The 18,188-nt window shown below is 39.0% G+C and overlaps 1 protein-coding gene across 1 annotated transcript in view; it reads right to left on the bottom strand.

Annotated features, from left to right (window-relative positions):
• MYOM1 (myomesin 1) overlaps positions 1 to 18,188 on the bottom strand; it is a 148,325-nt gene that overhangs the window by 62,968 nt on the left and 67,169 nt on the right. Inside the window, exons 11-16 of the mRNA XM_081252323.1 lie at positions 16,923 to 17,064; positions 14,244 to 14,443; positions 12,361 to 12,417; positions 6,570 to 6,694; positions 1,638 to 1,821; positions 992 to 1,166 (exon numbers count right to left, since the gene is read on the bottom strand). Coding sequence (XP_081108449.1) covers positions 992 to 1,166; positions 1,638 to 1,821; positions 6,570 to 6,694; positions 12,361 to 12,417; positions 14,244 to 14,443; positions 16,923 to 17,064 — 883 coding nt within the window. The remainder of the gene's footprint in view (positions 1 to 991; positions 1,167 to 1,637; positions 1,822 to 6,569; positions 6,695 to 12,360; positions 12,418 to 14,243; positions 14,444 to 16,922; positions 17,065 to 18,188) is intronic.

Below are 18,188 nucleotides of genomic sequence, written 5' to 3'. Positions count from 1 at the left end.
GCAAGGGGAACAAAAGCAAAAATAAACAAATGGGACTACAGCAAATGTAAAAGCTTTTGTACAGTAAAGGAAACTATCAACAAAATGAAAAAGCCACTTACTGAATGGAAGAAGACATAAGCAAATGATATATCTGATAAGGGGTTAATATCCAAAATATAAAAAAGAAAACCTCATAAAACTTAACGTCAAAAATCCCCCAAACAACCCAATTAAAAGATGGGCAGGGCTTCCCTGGTGGCGCAGTGGTTGAGAGTCCTCCTGCCGATGCAGGGGACACGGGTTCATGCCCCGGTCCGGGAAGATCCCACATGCCGCGGAGCGGCTGGACCCGTGAGCCATGGCCGCTGAGCCTGTGCGTCCGGAGCCTGTGCTCCACAACGCGAGAGGCCACAACAGTGAGAGGCCCGCGTACCGCAGAAAAAAAAAATAATAATAATAATAATAAGGGACTTCCCTGGTGGTCCAGTGGTTAAGACTCTGTGCTTCCAATGCAGGGGGCACGGGTTTGATCCCTGGTCAGGGAACTAAGATCCCAAATGCCATGCGGCATGGCCAGAAAAAAGTAATAAGTAAAAATAAAATAAAATAAAATAAAATGCCTGGTTAATTTATGTTCGCTAGAGCCTATTAGATCCTTGAAATCTAGTATCACACTGGGTATTAAAACACGAATGGAGGGTTAAAAAGGACAAATAGCATAAAGGGAAAGAATCAGAAAAGAGCTATGAAATGATCTCTTATCATAGCTGGCATTGTGTGTTTCTAAGTGTTTAATATCATTAGTAATCCTTTTTTCAAATGTATGACTGTAGACATGTTCAACTTTAAGTTCATCTGGATATTCAGAGCATAATGTTTTTAATAATCTCCCTGTGCTGGATGCTTGTGCTGCTGTTTGGGTCCATGGCTGCGTTCCTTTCCTCAGCCCCTGTGGCTCCAGCATCATACCCCCACTCCCCCCACCATCCACCCTGCATATTGCGGTTACCTCATGCCCTTCACGGGGTTGTTGTTGCAGGGCTCCCACTTGCCAGAGCCAACAATGCTTGACTCTATGTAGTACCCGACCAGCTCCTTAGCATCTTTGGATTCCTCCCACGTAATGACAACTGATGTGTCTGTATTTCTGCTTGGGATGATATTGCTCGGGGGCTTGGGGATGTCTGAGGAAAGAGGGAAATGATGGTCCAGCCCAATGTGGTTTAGAAATTCATTCTTATCAATATGCACAGACATGCACACACATATATAAATTTTACGCTAGTAGTCACGTCAAACACACATTTCTTTTACAATATATTTGTTAAAGCAGAATGTTTTAAAAAATATGCTAGTTTGGGAGTACAATGAGAAACTAAACACCCAAGAACATACCAACCCTTTCCAGAAAAAAATACATTAGCAATACTGTTGAAACTCCTGGAGAAGTGTACTTTTCATAATAATTCATAATAATGAAAAATTTTAATGTATCAGTCAAGTACAGTCATCAATTACATTTATAATATGAAAAAAGGATGTCATGATTTTTACTTTTGAATATATACGTATTCCAATAAGATTCTTGCTTTGGAATCCTCTCTTGAATTGAAGTTAAATAAGTTTACAGTGGCTCAAGCAAACTCTATACTTACCAAGTTTGTCCTCGAGCACAGTCACTTCCGTTGCCTCGGAGGGCTCACCAATTCCTGCTGAATTGGAACAGCGGACTCGGAAACGGTAGGATTTCCCCTCAGCCAAGTCAAACAGAGCAAAGCGGGGAGACTTCACAGGGAGCTCTGGGTTCACCTGCTGCCAGTTTTCTGTTCCTGCATCACACTGCAGCCAGAACAGTGGAATCCAATGAAAGCACAGAAAGAATAAACTGGAACTCTAAGCCAGGCATCTTGAAGTTCGTTTATCTGCCAACAAACTACTACCTGTTATGCAAGTTGGACTGCAAAAGAGATTTGGGGGAAATGGGGTATGAAACATATGAAGTACACAGGATTATCTAAATCAAATATGGCTGTATTGTTGAACAAATATGCTGCTTTAATACTTCACTTCCCTTTTAACTAAATAAGATCATTGGTCTACTTACAAAAGTCTTTAATTTATTTAGATGATAGTTTGGGGTCAGACACTTTTCTAATTCTTAGGGTAGGTAATTAAATTTAATATGCTATGTTAGATACTTAAATTTCCATTATGTTGCTATGAACTATGTTATTTTAATTGCATTTTATTTAATGTCTCATAACATCATGCAGGTCTGTGCTCATATACCATCTCCTCAGAAAGGCCCACTTGATCACCCTCCTTCCATTACCAATCTGAAAGCTTTATTTGCTCCTTTCCTATCTCTCTGTATCCTTTACTTACTCTGCTTTATTTTTCACCAAAACACTTATCAACACTTGAAATTAAATTATTTATTTGTTGTCTCCTTCATTGGAAAGTAAATTCCAGTGAAACAAGTTCAGGGAGCTGTCTTGTTCACTGCTGTACCCCAGAGCCTGGAATTGTTATCTAGCACATAGTAGATAATCAACAATTTTTGTTTCTGAATTAATGAATTTTTCTGAATTCTGAATGCATAAAGTTAGTGTAAGATAAAGAAAATGTTATTTTTTTGCCCATATTTTAGAATAAATAATGGGAAAACCAATTTAAAGATATGTTATCCTTGAAATTAAATTGATCTACAGTGACTTTGAAATCCCTGAAAGAAGGATGTGGTGTGTATTTGAGCTTTGGTACAGAATACAGTAAGAAAACTCTCAGCAGTCTTCAGTAATCCTTTTTCCCTACTATTCTAACTTTCAGCTCTGTCCAAGGTAGCAGAAGTAACTTTGCTCCAGAACTTCTGAACAGTTTTAAGAGACTTTTCTGGAAATCCACATCTTGTGATAGACTGACCAGTTGTCAAGAATGATAAATTTGGGGGACAATAAGTTTATTGGTACATCACTCAGCATAATCTTCATTGACCTGAAATGAGAGGCAATACGGTGTGGTGAAAGGAACTCAGAGGCATCGATTCTGGTCCTAGCTTTGGTAACAACGAGATATGTGATCCTGGGAAAGTCACATTAGTGTCATCATCTGTAAAATAAGCAAATTTGACAAGCTAACCTCTGAAGTCCCTTGCAGTGCCTTTTATGATAATGTGTCAGTTGTGTGTGGGAGGGTAGAGAGGATAAATTCCCCCAAACAGTCAATCTCCTCCCCACTGAGGGACAGAATTCTCCCAGACTTTTTATCCTTTAGTTTATGGCTTTGATTCATTTTGACATATTCTCCCTTAGGGAACACATAAACATTTATCAGTCATTTACACTTTCATAATAAAAATAGTAGCTGCATTTCAGTGTGCTAAGAACTTTACCCCATTGTAAGTCTGTAATCCCCTCAACTGTGCTCTGAAGTAGGTACTGTGGAGGTAATATTGTGTGATTATTGAGGTTTTCCAGAGGAGACTTAGGCTTGGGAAGGTTGAAAGGCAGCAATGTATAAGAGCTGGATACATGGACCTGAGCCAGACTGCTAGGGTTCAAATCCTAGCTCTGTCTCTTCCTAGTTGCGTGATCTTGGGCAAATTATATACCCCATCTATGCTTCAGTTTCCTCATCTACAAAATAGGCATAATGTAAATGAAAGTATTTCCCTCATAGGATTACAGTAAGAATTAAGTGAGTTAACACATGCAGAGCTTAGAACAGTATCTGGTCCTTGTAAACATTAGCTATTTTCATTCCTTTGATAGAAACAGAGTTACCAAGTAATACAATCCTTGCCTCTGACATGACCAGACTTCTGATAGGGGAATGAGAGAAAGAGCTGAAAACATAAGACATCTGAGGAAAAATTGGGGGCTGAAAAGAACACAGTAGGATGGAAGGGTTGGGAGTGCTGAGACCCAATTTATATAATTCCTCTCAATATCAACCATTTCAGAGCTCACAGACATGGCATAACTGGTTGCAAGCCTGTCACCATGACAGGCAAGTTCATCCTTTATGTGCAAATCCCAGGTAAAGAGTTCCATGAAGAAATGCAAGCACAGGGGTAACCAAAGAGGCAGCACTGCTGTAGGCGTGAACATCCTGGGGATGGAAACTCGCCACAGGACGAGAGCACGGGAACATCTCCCTTAAGAAAGGTCAACGTATTAGATAGAAGTGGTTCATCAGAGATAATATGAGACTTGGCTCAGGAGAATGGTCTAGCATTTGGATAGTTCCTCTGTAAATGTGCCCCAGGTCTCTGGATGTGTGCTGCTCCCCTACTACCTCAATGTCCTGGCCCTTTTGTCTATCTGCGGTGCCTGTACAGGCCTCTTTACCCATGCCGCACTCATAAATGTCCCTTCTGTTCCATACGAACAGGTGCAGTGCTGGAAGAACATTTAAATTTTAACCCGGCTCACGTATTTAGGCCTGGAAAAGTGACAGACTTTCGTGGAGAAATTCGAGTTTATGTGACCAGAGGAGATGCTCAACAGAAGCTAAAGTTGACTCATCTCAAGAAAAGGCCTCGGTAGTAGGTTCTTACTGTGTCATTATTTTAAGAAAGATGGTAATTACTGTCACGGAGCTTATTCAGAACTATCTTCATATGGAGCATTTCAAAAGGATTCACTGGGGAGGGTGTATTAAACACACCAGGAAGTGAATCACTCTTATCACTCTTTGTCTTGTCCTCTATTAAAAAAAATTGAGGGAAAATTGTTTTTTTGTTTGTTTTTTGCAGTACGCGGGCCTCTCACTGTTGTGGCCTCTCCCGTTGCGGAGCACAGGCTCCGGACGTGCAGGCTCAGCGGCCATGGCTCACGGGCCCAGCCACTCCGCGGCATGTGGGATCTTCCCGGACCGGGGCATGAACCCGTGTCCCCTGCATCGGCAGGCGGACTCTCAACCACTGCGCCACCAGGGAAGCCCGAGGGAAAATATTTTTAATCAAGAATGCTACTCAAGTTATATTTTATTTGAAGCTAATATCTAGAAAATACAAAAATTAATAAAAATATAAATTTTTAGTATTATTTTGGTAAAATCAGTCTTTCTTTGAAGATGTCCATATTACACTTTGAAGAGATGATCCACTTATTGTTACCGATTTGTTAGGGATAAGAAGCAAGTGAGGAAAGCTCCTCAAAGATGTGAGTTAAATGTCCTCATCAAAGAAAAGTATAATAATTAATAAAGGGAAACCACAGCCCCTAGTGTTTTTAGCTCCAGTATAATTTTCTCAAGAGCTGCTAATTAGAAATAATTAAAAGGCCATAAAGATAGTTGAATATTGCTTTTATGTTGTTACCTAATTTGCAGATGCTTGCCTACACCTATATTCCTATGATATCTATTCTCTTGTAATAATTGTCAGGGAAGGTGATCTAGTAGGTGTTCTGAAATTGAATGATCAGAGTAGCATTAAAGGTAAAAGAGAGGACTTTAGGAAAATTAATTGAACTCCATAATATTTTTGCAAAAAAAAAAAAGACCTTTTCTATGATTTTGCTATGAAAGCAAAATGTAAATGATACCTTAACATGCTATCACAGAATTTTATAAAAATAAAATATAACAAAAAATTACAAACAGTTGTTTCATTCATTGTTCTAAAAAATGGTGCATAACTGCCAATAAAAATGTTCTTACATACAAGATAAGATAAACTTATTTTAATTTTTTTCAATTATATCCTAATCAAAACCTTCTTAACAATGGATTTTGAACCTCAGTTTCAGCACATTCTCTTTAAACGCCCTTTTCCAGTACCAATGATCCCTTTAGGCGCAGACTTCCTCCACCCACCCCGGGCCCTGTGCCTTGCTTGGCAGGTGCTCCCCTGTGCACTTGCAGCTGGGGTAGCTCTCCCAGATAATGTCTTGTCCAGGTCTTGCTTTTCTCCATTTTCTCAGCATAAATACTTATTAGAACTCCCCTCAAATATGGGTATAGGATAGATTCACATATAATTCTCATCATTCCACCCATTTTAGGCCTTCATTGTATGCTGCCCTCTCCAAGATAACTACAATATAATTGTAAGATATTTGAGGGAAAGAACTAGCCAGTATCTTTCTTGATTGTAACCCCTGACCCCACCCTCCCACCGGCACTTAGAGTAGTGTCAGCCAAGCTCGAGGGAGCACGTGAGGACTTTCTGTCTTCACTCTTGCAGCCATTTGAAAGTATTGTAACTTCTATTCCTCTCACCCATCTACCAGAAGGACATGTGCAGAGACATGAAAAGGCATTTCTAGGGCAAGGGAGACAGAAAAAGTGTCGAGAAAACAGTGTCACAGAGGCAATCTACAGTTTCAGGAATATTTCTCTTCTTAGAAGGGTTATGAGTTGGGGTCTGTGGACCTTGTAGGAGTCTATGGGTGACCCTCAGGGATCCATAAACCCCCTGAACTTTAAGGCAAAGTTCTGTGTGATACACATTTTTCTATAGAAATAGTTCACAGTTTATAAGAGTTTAAAAAGTTCAGGACACAATAGAAATTTAATCTCTACTTCCTTAAAGAAATCTTGAGGAAGTGGCAAGAGGTATAACGTTGATCCCAGAGTCTTACCTTTTCTACAAAGTAGAGGATGCCCTCATGGCCACGCTGACGGGGGGGCTTCCAGCTCAGCACCACGTAGCTCTGTGTAGCCTCGATGACAGAGAGGTCTGTGGGGGGTCCGGGAACAATACCCTCTGAAAAACAACAGGGAAGAGTGAGGGGCACACACTTGGGAAGCCCAGGACACTCAGAGTCACAGAGAGAGGAAGAGCTAATTACTGCTCCACAGTAAAAAGAAGTACCTTGTCTCTAAAATTCTTCCTAAAACTTTCATTCATTCATTCATTCATAGCCACAATTTTACTTTCTTTGTTTGACAATTTTAATTTCCTTACAGTCCTAAAAAACAGTAGCAATGATACAAGTTATGTTTTCTGCACATCTTACTTTTTTTTATAAATTTATTTTATTTTTGGCTGCGTTGGGTCTTTGTTGTTGCGTGCAGGCTTTCTCTAGTTGTGGCGAGCAGGGGCTACTCTTCATTGTGGGGCGTGGGCTTCTCATCGCGGTGGCTTCTCTTGTGGCCGGCAGGCTCAGTAGTTGTGGCACACGGGCTTAGTTGCTCTGCAGCATATGGGATCTTCCCAGACCAGGGCTCGAATCTGTGTCCTCTGCACTGGCAGGTGGATTCTTATCCACTGCGCCACCAGGGAAGCCCTTCTGCATATCTTAAATCAGCTTTTTGACAGAATATCTTTTCAAGTATGCTTGGGTGGCAAACAACCTTGGAATATAGAAATAGTATATCCTCTAGGTCAGAGAGTTGTTTCTCACTGGAATAGTAAAGATAATGTCTTTCTCCAAGAAGCTTTGAGTAGGTTGGTGAGCCGCTCCCTTGTAAGACTGGGGTTTCCTAAGGGCAAGCTTTCTCAGCTGTGACGCAGATCTCTGCGTGGGCAATGTCCACATGTGTGGCTCCACATCGCCCTGTGGGGCTCAGGGGAGCAGGGGGACCAGTGAGAATACGAAGCTCATTCTGTCTGCTGTGCTGTGGGTAACAGAGCCCTTTCTCTCTGACCTGGGAGTCTCATGCCTTTTGTCAGCATCTATGAAGCTGCTATGAAACTTGCTGGCTAGTAAATAGGGTGAAGTTTTAGACCCTCCACAGTTCTTGACATTGGAGCGGCCCTTCCATGTGAAACAGCTAAAATAATGAGCAAAATATATGAAATGACCATTTATAGACATTGGACATCAATCATCATAGGACAATGATACCCCATAGCTGGAAAATTAGGTGAGCCCTACCACTGTCCCAGCTTACTGTCTGGAGGGAGTTTCAAGGCAGCAGCTCAGGAAGAGAAACCCAGGTGGAGCCTGGCAGTCTCCCTGAGTGGAGGAGAAGAAGCTGGAATTCCAGGGAGGGCAAAGTGTGCACAGAGAGAGTCATGGGGAGGAAAAGTCTGCACAGAGAGAAAGGCTTCAGAGACTTGAGGGGGTCCCTTTGGAGTATTCACCTGAGTATTGATCAGTACATGCATACAAGGAAAGCACCTGAGTCCGGGAACACCCACACAAAAGAACTGAATGGAAAAATTCTCAAAGCTCTCAAAGGACCTGGGAGAGTTCATGTTCCCACCAGCCAGACTGGAAATCTTCTAACTCATGGGGCATCCGGTAGAGTACTCAGAAAGGTACTACCTCTGTAATTCAGCCAAATTACGGCTGCACTAAAGGCTGCTCTGATTCCACCAAACAAAAGCAAACCTTGAAAGAATCAAATTGTTTACCCAAAACAAGGCTCAAGAATATTTATAGAAATAAAAAAATATCCAGCACCAAACAACATAAATTCAAAATGTCTGGCATCTCATTAAAAAAAAAAAAAAAAAAAAGACCAGGGAATTCCCTCGTGGTCCAATGGTTAGTGTTCTCACTGCTGAGGGCCTGGGTTCAATCCCTGGTCAGGGAACTAAGATCCCAACAGACACGAAGCACAGCCAAAAAAAAAAAAAATCACCAAGTATGCAAAGAAGCAAAAAAATACAACCCATGATGAGGAGAAAAATCAATCAATGAAACAAAACCAGAAATGTCACAAATGATAGAATTAGTAGACAAGGACATAAAGACAGTTATTATAAATATATTCCATATGTTCAAGAGGCTAAAGATTAAAGATGATAATTAAAGACATGGAAAATATAAAAATAATATAAATTAATTTCTAAGATGAAAACTACAAAGTCTTTTACAAAGAATACATTGCCTGGAATTCACAGTAGGTTAGAGGCTAAAGAAGAGAAGAATAGTAAAATTAATGACATAGCAGTAGAAAGTAACACAAAAGAAATGAAACACAGGAAGAAAAAAAGACTGATAGGAAAAATGAACACAGCATCACTGAGCTGTGGTTTCAAGAGGCATGTATTTGGAGTTCTTGAAGAAGAGAAGAGAGAGGGGAGTATAGAAAAAAATATTTAAAGAAATAATGTGAAAAAAATTTTCCAAATCTGATGAAAACCATAAATGCACAGATTCAAGGAACTTGCAAACGCCAAGCACAAGATATGAAGGAAACTACACAAATGCACATCATAATCAAATTTCTAAAGCCAGTGATAAAGGGAATATCTTAAAAGCAGACATGGGGAAAAAAATACATTACATACAGAACAACACAAATAAGAATGACAGGGAAAAAAATGATAGCAGTCATTCTTACAGTGCAGACCTATATTACAATGGACCAACCTCTAAAGAAAGACTGTCAACCTAGAATTCTATAGCTGGTGAAGATATAGTCCAAAAATGAAGACGAAATAGACTCTCGCAAACATACAAATAATAAAATAATTCATAACCAGCAGGATTGCACTACAAGAAATATTAAAGGAAATGCCTTAGGTGGAAGGAAAATCACATCAGATGGAAATCCACATCTACACAAAGAAATAAAGAGCAACAGAAATGGTAAAAATGTGAGTGAATACTGAAAACTTTTTTCATACTTTTAAGATTTCTTTGAAAGCTTTGTGACTGTTTGAACCAAAATAATAACATCGTATCATAGAGTTTATAATATATAAATGAAAAAAAATACATAACAACACCACCATGGCTAGGAGGGGTAAATGGAATGATACTGCTGTAAGTTCTTATATTACATGTGAAGTAGGATAATATTACTTGAAGGTACGTTGTCATATGATGTATATTATAAATTCCAAACTACTATAAAAGAAAAAAATAATTATAGCTAATAAGATAACATAGATAAAATGGAATAATAAAAGATATTTAATCCAAAAGAAAGTAGAAAGAGGGAAAAGAAAGCAAATGAATAGATGGAACAGATAGAAAACAACTAGCAAGATGGTAGATTTAAATGCAGCCATATCAACAATCACATGAAATGTAAATAGCTCAAACACCCCAATTAAAAGGTAAAGATTACCAGATTGCATAAAAAGGCAAGGCCCAATTATATGCTGCCTACAAGAAACATGATTTAAATACAAAGACACATAGGTTAAAAGTAAAAGGAAGGAAATCATATGTCATGCTAACACTAATCAAAGGAAAGTTGGGGTCGTTATATTCATATCAGACAAAACAGATTTCCAAGCAAAAATGTATTACCGTGGATAAAAGGAGTCACTTCCTAATATTAAAGTGGTCAGTGCATAAGAGGATATAACAATAAAAATGTTTATGCATCTAATAACAGAGCCTCAAAACACATGAAACCAAACCTGATAAAACTACAAGAAGCATTTAAATCCACCATTTAGTTGGAGATTTCATCACTATTTTATCAATAATTGATAGAGGGGCTTCCCTGGTGGCACAGTGGTTAAGAATCTGCCTGCCAAAGCAAGGTACACAGGTTCAAGCCCTGGTCTGGGAAGATCCCACATGCCGCGGAGCAACTAAGCCCGTGCGCCACAACTACTGAGCCTGCGCTCTAGAGCCTGCGAGCCACAACTACTGAAGCCCGCATGCCTAGAGACCATGCTCTGCAACAAGAGAAGCCACCACAATGAGGAACCCACGGACCACAACGAAGAGTAGCCTCTGCTGGCCACAACCAGAGAAAGCCTGCGTAGCAACGAAGACCCAATGCAGCCAAAAATAAATAAATAAAATAAAATAATTTTTAAAAGTAATTGATAGAATGAGTAGATAGAAAATCACGAAGAATAAAAGACTCAACTGAAATCCCAGCAGGTTTTTTTTTTTTGGTAGAAATTGATAAGCTGATTTTAAATTCTACATGGAAATGCAAAGACTTAGAACAGCTGAAACAACTTTGGGGAAAAAAAAAGATTAGAGGACTTATACTACCTGATTGCAAAACTGTGAAGCTTTAAAAAAACATGAAGCTTGGGCTTCCCTGCTGGTGCAGTGGTTGAGAGTCTGCCTGCTGATGCAGGGGACACAGGTTCGTGCCCCGGTCCGGGAAGATCCCACACACCGCGGAGCGGCTGGGCCCGTGAGCCATGGCCGCTGAGCCTGCATGTCCAGAGCCTGTGCTCCACAATGGGAGAGGCCACAACAGTGAGAGGCCCGTGTACCGCAAAACAAAACAAAACAAAAAAAACCCATGAAGCTTATAAAAGCTACAGTAATCAAGACAGTGTGGTACTGGTGTAGAGAAAATAAAATTGACCAACAAAGATTCCAGAAATAGATCCACAAATATACAATCAATTGATTTGGACAATGGTGCCAAGGCAGTTCAATGGGAAAAAAATAATCTTTTCAACAGATATTGCTGAAATAACTGGATAGCCATATGCAAAATAATAATAATAACTTAGACCCTTATTCCACACAATATAGAAATAATTAATTTGAAATGGATCATAGATTGAAATGTAAGAGCTAATGCTATAACATGTCTAGAAAAAAAAAAGGGAGAATATCTGAATGAACTTGGATTTGGCAAAGATGTCAAATATGATGCAAAAATGTCAAATAAGCACATGAAAAGGTGCTCAACAGTATTAGGGAAGTGCAAATTAAGACCACTATACACCTACTATGAAATACCACCATGGTACAAAACTCCACTATGCACCAATTAGAAAGGCTAAAATTAAAAAGACTGATCATACCACGAACTGGTTACAGTGTGGAGCAGCTGAAACTCTGGACTACTGCAGATGGGAATGTAAAATGGTACAACCATTTTGGAAAACAGTTGGCAATTTCTTTAAAAATTAAACAAACACCTATCAGATGACCTATCCATTCAAACACTGGGTATTTATCCAAGAGAAATGAAAGTGTATGTCCACAAAAACACTTAACAAGGAGGTTCATAGAAGCTTTCAATGGTGAAGGTATAAATAAATTGGAATAAACTGATACATGCATCAATATGGATAAATCTCAAAATAATTATGCTGAGTGAAAGAAACCAGACAAAAATGAGTATGATTCCATTGATCTAAAATTGTGGACAACACAAACGATAGTGAAAGAAAGCAGATCAGTGATGGCCTGGAGATGAGGAAGGGGCAGGAGGGAGGTATTACAAAGGGGTATGAGGAAATTTAGGGATGATGAATATGTTCCTTATTTTGATCACGGTGATGGTTTCACAGGTGTTTGCACATGTAAAATTTATCACATTGCTCATTTTACAGACATGCAGTTTAGTGTATGTCACTATACCTCAATAAAGCTTTAAAAAAAAGCGATTCTCTGACAACATAAGTTACTTCATGATCTCCAAATATTTCAGAATGTTCTTTCCAAAACACTTAAATAATATACACTGTAGCCTCACAACAAAAGCCAAACTGCATAGCAGAGCACTGGCAATACTATCTGGGGAAAACGTGGCTTTTACCTGTCGGTTCCTCCTCAGTGACAATGATCTGTCCAGTCCAGGGTGCTGAGGGGCGACCTGACAGAGATAAATACAAAAATCAGAAACATTCACAAATGCAGTTCAGCTGCACTGAGAAATTGGTAAACTAGCCAGATTAGTCCCACATGGGTTTGTTACTAGTTTAATTATGTACCTTCTTAGTGAGTCTTACCAAGCATGCACATGGTATTTTGGGGAGAGGGGGCACAGTCTCTGTTCTCAAACAACTCACAGTCTGCTAGAGTCCATGTTTCCGGAACTGTACTGACACAGGTGAGGTAAACAGCCTGTGTTCATACACTGTTCCCCATGTATCTCCTGAAACACGTAGGCTCTCTCACCCTTCTTGAGAGATAGCATTTAATTGGGAGAAACCTTTCAGGAACAACTGTAAGCCGGGCCGTTATTGATGTCATAATGAAGATGAAAGGGGAGAGGGGCGCTGATCCTGTAGTAAAGCTCAACGAAAGAGATTTCTTTCCATTAATTTTGAAAGTGTTATTTACAAAGGAAAGCAGTTTAGATCCCGAGTAAGGAAAATGAGTGAGACAGGCAGTATAAAGTTAAAGAGGAAATTCATTTCTGTGATATCAGAAAGACATCAGAAAGAGAGAATGATTCAACTCCTGCTTCAAGTGAGGGACTTTTCACCAGTGTGTGCAAAAACAGAAAGGTGATAAGCAAGATAACTCATTTTCAATCCCAACAAATCTTACTTTCATTGAAATTTATTAAAGAGGAGTAAATGAAAGTATGAGATGGAATTAGGAAAGAGGGAGAGAAGTTGGACAGTGGGTGAAAAGTGATTGGAGAGTAATCAAGGAGCCTGATTAGAAAAGTCTCCAGAGAGAAGGTGACATTATTTTACTTAGATTTTTATGATGCCACTACATGTACTTAAGGTCAAGAATAACACTGAAAATGTTATAAATGGCATAGACCAGTAGTCCTCAACTAGGGTGATTTTGCCGCCCAGGGACATGTGGTAATGTCTGGAGACAATTTTGATTGTCACGATGGGGGTTGGGGGGAGGGGGGTGGGGAGGAGGGGGTGGGGGGGACCATAGGCATCTAGCGAGTAGAGGCCAGGGATGCTGCTAAACACCTTACAACGCACAGGACAGCCCCCTAGAACATAGAATTACCTGGCCTAAAATGTCAATAGGGCCAAGGTTGAGAAATCTGGTATAGACTGAAATATGAAATTCCAACAATTCTTTTAATGTCATTTTAAGGTCCCTATTATTAAGGATGCTGTATTGGTTCCCATGAAACAAATGCAGAGCATAATTCATGTACCACAATTTTGACATTGAGACTTAGAGGCTAAATATATGAAAAGATTATTTTTGACTCTAACACAGGAAACCCGAGTACAGAACAGACACGATGTGTTGTAAATGTGTTTTTCCTTTGATATAAAGAAATTCACAGTGTTGAGTATTAATGCTCTAAGGGATAAATTCAAGATTAAGAAAACTACCTTACAATTTTAAGAAAATGAACCAGAAAGAAAAGTATATTTGAACTATGCTAATAAAATGAAAAAAAAAAAAAAGCTCTCTAGCCTTTTGGTTTTCATATTTCATTTCAAACACAATGCCTGTAACTCAGTCAAATAAGGCAAAGTTTTCTGAATCAAATAAAAATAACATAAAATAAAGCCCTTAGTGAACAGATGAGTCAAAAAACAAATACTTTTTTGTTTTTGTCTTTTTTTTCCCCTGGATTTTTCTGATCAGTAAAGGATTTCTTATTCTCTTCTCCCTCTAGTGGAGGGTGGAGGAATAACCTTGCAATAGGATCTATTTCAGGCATATAAAAAAAATTCAAGATGATCCTGTAAAATGAAAAATGCTTACTTTTAAGTCTAGCTTTCTCAGCTGGATCCAGAGCAGCCACAGGCTCGGAAACACGAGAGGGGAGACCTATTCCAGTTTTGTTCACAGCTCGAACTCGGAATATGTAAGAACGACCTTCTATCAATCCAGTGACTGGGAAACGAGCAAACTTCACAGGTGTGTCATTGCATTGAGACCAGCTGTCTGTGCCCACCTCACACCTAAGGGAGAGAGAGTGATGGACAAAACAGAAAAAAACAGAGCTGGAGGAATCAGACTCCCTGACTTCAGACTATACTACAAAGCTACAGTAATCAAGACAATATGGCACTGGTACAAAAACAGAAATATAGATCAATGGAACAGGATAGAAAGCCCCGAGATAAACCCATGCACCTATGGTCAACTAATCTATGACAAAGGAGGCAAGGATACACAATGGAGAAAAAGACAGTCTCTTCAATAAGTGGTGCTGGGAAAACTGGACAGCTACATGTAAAAGAATGAAATTAGAACACTCCCCAACACCATACACAAAAATAAACTGAAAATGGATTTGAGACCTAAATGTAAGACTGGACACTATAAAACTCTTAGAGGAAAACATAGGAAGAACACTCTTTGACATAAATCACAGTAAGATCTTTTTTGATCCACCTCCTAGAGTAATGGAAATAAAAACAAAAATAAACAAATGGGACCTAATGAAACTTAAAATCTTCTGCAAAGCAAAGGAAACTACAAACAAGACGAAAAGACAGCCCTCAGAATGGGAGAAAATATTTGCAAATGAATCAACGGACAAAGGGTTAATCTCCAAAATATATAAACAGCTCATGCAGCTCAATATTAAAAAAACAAACAACCCAATCCAAAAATGGGCAGAAGACCTAAATAGACATTTCTCCAAAGAAGACATACAGATGGCCAAGAAGCACATGAAAAGCTGTTCAACATCACTAATTATGAGAGAAATGCACATCAAAACTACAATGAGGTATCACCTCACACCAGTTAGAATGGGCATCATCAGAAAATCTACAAATAACAAATGCTGGAGAGGGTGTGGAGAAAAGGGAACCCTCTTGCACTGTTGGTGGGAATGTAAATTGATACAGCCACTATGGAGAACAGTATGGAGGTTCCTTAAAAAATGAAAAATAGAATTACCATATGACCCAGTAATCCCACCACTGGGCATATACCCAGAGAAAACCATAATTCAAAAAGACACTTGCATCCCAATATTCACTGCAGCCCTATTTACAATAGCCAGGTCATGGAAGCAACCTAAATGCCCATCGACAGACGAATGAATAAAGAAGATGTGGTACATATATACAATGGAATATTACTCAGCCATAAAAAGGAACGAAATTGAGTCATTTGTAGAGACGTGGATGGATCTAGAGACTGTCATACAGAGTGAAGTAAGTCAGAAAGAGAAAAACAAATACCATATATTAATGCATATATGTGGAACCTAGAAAAATGGTACAGATGAACCAGTTTGCAGGGCAGAAATAGAGACACAGATGCAGAGAACAAACATATGGACACCAAAGGGGGAAAATGGCAGGGTGGGTGGTGGTGTTGGGATGAATTAGGAGATTGGGATTGACATATATACACTAATATGTATAAAATAGAGAACTAATAAGAACCTGCTGTATAAAAAAATAAAATAAAATTCAAAAAAAAGAATCTTACTAGATTTGTAAAAAAATGGTGCATTTACATAGAGGGATACTTTTACAAAGGTAGATAGTTATGTTTTTAATTAAAATACAGATGCATATTTTTAAAAAAAGAATATATCTAAAACTTCACAGTTCATCATTATTCAATGATGAAATAACGTGGAAACATTTAGTGTACGGTTAAATAAAGTATAATCTATTATAAATATTTCTCTGGTTGGTACTGAGCCCAGTAGGCATACACTTACTTACTGCTATAAATATTAAGTTTAATCCACCTTGGTACAAACCTGTCATACTACAGTGGCATAGATTATCTGCCCCTAGTGGTTTTTACAGTCAGGGTTATTACTCAAAAATGGAAGAGAATTGGAGCAACTATCTGAAAAGAAACTAAGTCAGACAATAATGTATTTAGGTCAGTAATCTAAATTTGTTTCTAAATTGGCCAAGCTCACTGGATAATTCATATGTAAGACCCATTTACTATAAATATAAAGTCTCTAAGTTTTGGAGAATGTAAACAGCAACGATTTGTAGATAAAACAGTTTAATACTATGGATATTTGTTATTTCTTTGTCAAACTTGAATCCTGTGATATAAATGAGATTTTCTTAGTAATCTTAGAGTATTATTCTTTAAATTACTTAATATTCTTAAATTACTGACAGACTAAGAATATGGACTTTAAGCATATTGAATACCAGCTATTTCATTTCTAAAGTGGCCTCTATTAGGTGAACAAATTCATAATATTTTCGCCAAATTAGTGACTTGGGTTGGTAGTACAATTCAAGGATTATCTCTGGAATTTAGGTAAACAGGTAGGTATGTGTATATACATATATATATACATACACACCAGACAGGGACAGAGACACAGAGAAAAGAGGGAGAGGAGACCAGTAAAGAAAACACTTCACCTAGAAATGGTGGGAGAAATCAAGCATGTGTCTCTATGGCCAAATCACTCTAACTGAAGTTAGACTAAGTACTAACTTATCAATAAAATATCCCAGAATAGGACTCCCTCCATCCACTGCCGGCTGTTTCCAAGAGATGATGATATAATCTTTGTTGGCATCCAAGGACACCACATCCAAGGGAGAGGCTGGGGCTCCTTCAATCTCTGCATCAGCATCTGTGGGGATACAGAAGGATCCTGTTAACCCTCTCAGATGTGCTCTGTCAGCCCCAAAGGCCAAGGTCTTAGTGCAGACATTTCTTACCACACCACCGCAGTGGCTATACCTTTTGCCCCAGTCGAGCAATCTTCAATTTTGTAATTTGCTTACCAAAATAACAATGTGTGCTTTTCACCATCAGTACAAGGAACATTATGCTAGGAAGGGCTCTGAAAAGGACCCATGACCTCTGCCTCATGGCCCTTGCCTGCCCAAAATGTTCTAAAAGAAAATAAATAAGGACATGTTGGGGACTGCTATCAGAAAAGTCTGATGTAAGTTATGTCAGGAAGTCTGTTCTTAATATAATTATTGTGCAGTGTTACTCGGAAACTATGAACGGCTCCAAAGGGGAACAAACAGCCCCTTCTTGTCACCTTCTAGATACATCCACAAGAGAAGAAGAACCAAGAAGCTTTGCCCATCCCTATGCTGGGACCACCATTTTGGAAGAGAAACAAAAACATTCATTTTAATTAAATGTTTGTTCCCAAGCTGAAGATCCTTGCAAAAGTAACTCTGATGAAATAGCCACATCTGAGCTTAGTTTATCTGAGTTTAGTAAAAGTCCAAGACTATACAAGAAACAGAGTTCAATGACTGTTCATGAAATGGGATCCTCTGACAGTGGGCCCCCTCAGCAGTGTATGCACAGATAAATTAGTAACTCAGGGGTGTTTTTAGGAGGAAAGGAAGGGGAATGAAAATAACCCCACAGTAGCCTTTTAAGTGAAAATGATTAAAATAAGAGTCAGAGTCCCAAGGGGAGGGGAACCACATTTGCCAATTCCACTTGACATCTGGTCAACCCTTTAACAACAGGAATTAGTAGGAGAGGAGGCTGAGACATGTAGGAGCCACTCACCCAGGGAAAACACTCTTGTTGACTGAATAATAAACACTTTCTTTTCCTATGATCTATACTTCTGTAATTCATAAGTTACTGAAACATTTGCTAACAGGGCTGTGCATTATCTGTGAAGATCTTAAATCAGTTCGGTTTGGAACATTCTGTTTCTTGCCCCATGAACCTGCATGAACCCATGAACCCGCAGGATAATATCTCCTGCATAAGTGCTAT

The sequence above is a fragment of the Mesoplodon bidens genome (assembly GCF_964165515.1).
Source record: "Mesoplodon bidens genome assembly, chromosome: 13".
Taxonomy (NCBI): domain Eukaryota; kingdom Metazoa; phylum Chordata; class Mammalia; order Artiodactyla; family Ziphiidae; genus Mesoplodon; species Mesoplodon bidens.
The sequence above is the reverse complement of the archived record's forward strand: the minus strand, read 5'-3'. Positions and strand labels throughout refer to the sequence as shown.